General features: G+C 53.4%; 1 protein-coding gene across 1 annotated transcript in view; it reads left to right on the top strand.

The window, feature by feature from the left end:
* Rims3 (regulating synaptic membrane exocytosis 3) overlaps positions 1-2,108 on the top strand; it is a 36,372-nt gene extending 34,264 nt beyond the window's left edge. Inside the window, exon 8 of the mRNA XM_021200309.2 lies at positions 1,616-2,108. Coding sequence (XP_021055968.1) covers positions 1,616-1,828 — 213 coding nt within the window. The 3' untranslated portion in view covers positions 1,829-2,108. The remainder of the gene's footprint in view (positions 1-1,615) is intronic.
* The last annotated feature ends 1,100 nt before the right edge of the window (positions 2,109-3,208 follow it).

Genomic DNA, 3,208 nt, shown 5'->3' on the forward strand with positions numbered 1-3,208 from the left:
CTGTTCTCCTGAGCATCTGGCCAGCCGCTTTCCCCCCCCCCCCCCCAGCCTCCCTCCCTTTTCTTCCCACCACCCCCTTCTCTTTTGTCCCCTCTCCCATCAGTTCATAGGGTTCTGAGCATGGCAAAAGAGCTCCCTGGTTCTCACAGCGGAGCAGGGGAACCAGGCTGTAGCAGGGGAACCAGGCTGTAGCTACCTCCCGCCAGTGCTTTGTACCTCACTGGGGGCTGGGTGTGGCTAGGTACTTTCCAGGATGGTTTGTGTCCTTGTCAGAGAGGATTCTGTGAAGGGAGGTGTGGTTTCCCCAGTGCTGATGAGCAGGTAAGGTCTCGGAAGGATGAAATGACTGTTAAGTTGAGGGACTAGAGGAGTGACTTTCAACCCAGCTCCTTGACAGTGAAACACTGTTGGTGGGTCTTCCTGATAAGCGGGAGGGGAAGGGGTTGCCTCATTGTGCCCTTTCGGCAGATGAACCCGACCTCACATAGGCCTATATGATTTTCTTGGCTTGGTCCTGAGTTCAGATCCCTGCTCGACACTCACTGTGGGTGGTATGTGTGAAGAAGGGATGGCCTGGAGGTTAGGAACATATCTACCCTTGGAGAAGACTGCTTCGTGGCTCAGCTGCCTCTGACTCTAGCTCTAGAAGGGCGAGGTGCCTCGGGGGGCACCTCCACTCAGGTTTACGTATGCACATACAAATTAAAATAAATAAATAAATAAATATATATATATATATATATATATATATATATAGCCACCCACTAAGTTAAAACCACGGGTGGGGGCTGCAATTGGCTCGCCTTGCCTGAAGACTCTCTTGCTTTTTATTTGTAACAAACACCTAAGATTAATAAAAAAGAGAAACGATTATTCTGACTGAGTTGTGGAGACTCAAGTCTACTGTCAGTCTCTACTGTCAGTCGGAGCTGTGGAGGAAGAGCCTGGAATCCCATAATCCCCTTCAGGAATCCACCTCTGATGTTTTCAGTTGTCCAACTACATCCCCTTCTCCCCCCCCCCACCCCCCGCACTCACAGCAGGCTGTTCCTCTGAGCTGTGGCGTGGTTCTGCTGTAAGGGCCCATGGGGTTACAAACCAAAGAACTGCACAACTCTAGGATTCTGGGGCAGAAGCCCAATATCAGATGCCTGTTTAAAAAAAAATTTTTTTTTGAAAAATCATTGACGTAATTGCTTCCTCCCCGAGTTCCAGATGGAGCCAGTCAGGGCCGGGCCAGGGGCTTATTAAGGCCCACAGCAGGACTGCAGCTGTGACCCAGGCCCTGGACTCCTGGAGGGAGCCGCTGCTTGGGGTGTTGAGAGGAGTGGAACCAGATCCACCCAGGATCTAATTCGAGGTCACTGTGAGGCACTGTGTTGGTTAATTAGATCTTTTGGGCCACAGGAGAAAAGAAGACTTGTTACAACAGTTCAGACAATGCATGGCCCCCATAGGATATAGCCTGCCATGTCCCAGGTACTCAGACAGTGCATGCCCAAATCATTTTTAATTCTGACTCTCCCATCTGTGCCCTGGTGAAGCTGATAGATTCCTGGGCCCACTGCCCAGTCCTGGGGGTTCAGTGCCTCCCTCTTCCTCCCACTGCTGCCAGGTGATCGTCTGGGGAGACTACGGCCGTATGGACCACAAGTGCTTCATGGGTATGGCCCAGATTATGTTGGACGAGCTGGACCTGAGTGCTGCGGTCACTGGCTGGTACAAACTCTTCCCCACATCCTCTGTGGCGGACTCCACACTTGGATCCCTCACCAGGCGCCTGTCTCAGTCCTCTTTGGAGAGTGCCACCAGCCCCTCGTGCTCCTAAGGACCTCGATGAGGACAAGAGGCCAGGGGCTATTGGGGGATGGGAGCCTGCTGGCCCCACCACCCCCTGTACATAGTCTCCATGTCCTTCTGGGCCCCTTATCCTGCTGCATGCCTGTTAGCCACTGGGCTCGTCCCAGCTGGCAGTGGAGACTGTAGTGTGTGTCTGTCTGTGTGTGTGTATCCACATATCTGTCCATTTGTTGTGTACAATCAGTCCTGGTGATCACATGGACTATATAGTCCACATCTCTGTATCTTGCTGGAAAGAACCCAAAGGAGCATCATATGGACACTTCTTGCCCATGGAGTCTCCAGGGGTGGAAATAGGGGATGTGGCCACTGGTGGGCCTTGCTTAGTCCCTGCCTTATTGTCTTATGGTCTCCACTTGCTTTTCTGTCTTGTCTTTTCTTTGCCTCCCCCAGCATTGCTGTTTTTTTGAGGAATGTAGCATCCATTGCAGCTGACCACACCTGGTTCCATCTAGGAATCTACATCTCTCCTCCCTACCACAGCCACGCTGGTGGTCATCCCATTGAATGCATTCCACAGCATGTAGCATGCTCACTCAGTGCCCTAGCTGGGGCCTCAGGACAGAGGGTGTCTGGGAGGAGGATGCAGGCCAGGCACACTAGAGGATGTACTGGGACCTCTCTTCCCCTGGAGTGTTCCAACATACCAGAGGAGTCCCCAGTGGACCCAGGAGGCTGCCTGTTGAAGTAGCTGGCCTTCTCAGGCATTGAGGTGGCCTTGTCCCCCTTTGCGGTTATTCCTGAGGGAGCATGGCTTGGTAAGAGGTGCCATGGGGCTACTTGCTGGAGGAAGGAGGGCTAAGGTTAATTTGTTTTGAGCCACTGTCTGGAAACCTGTTTGACCTGGGTTTAGCTGCATGAAGCTGTTCTTTCAGGGTTCTGCTTTCTTTGCTCATCTGTAGACACCAGACCCCACCTGGAGTTCTGACACACCAGGGCTCCAGCCTCCTAGCTCTGTGGGCAGCCTGGCTCTGCATTCAAGGGTGCCTCAGTCACCAGCTCTGTACCAGCAATACTCACCCCTCCACCTCCCTGACTTTCTTAAGTGGGCCCCTGCTCTAGGCAGGGCCTGCACTAGGCATCCCAGCCGCCTCTACCTTACTCCCCCCTTCCCTTGTCTGCCTGGGGCTCCTCCCAACCACTGAGAACACTGTTGGAGGGACTAGTGCCTGGGCCAGATCCCAAGATGGCTGTTGTGAGTACTGAAGGCTGGCTCCGGACTGCTGCATTTGGTCTCCCCTCCTTCGCTATAGGGTGGGGTTGGAGGCTGCCTGGGAGATGGCAAAACAGCCCTGGTCCATGTCTAGTAGGAGGAAGGACACAGGAGATGGGTGGGAGATGCGGAAGA

This window comes from Mus pahari, chromosome 6, assembly GCF_900095145.1.
Source record: "Mus pahari chromosome 6, PAHARI_EIJ_v1.1, whole genome shotgun sequence".
Lineage (NCBI taxonomy): Eukaryota > Metazoa > Chordata > Mammalia > Rodentia > Muridae > Mus > Mus pahari.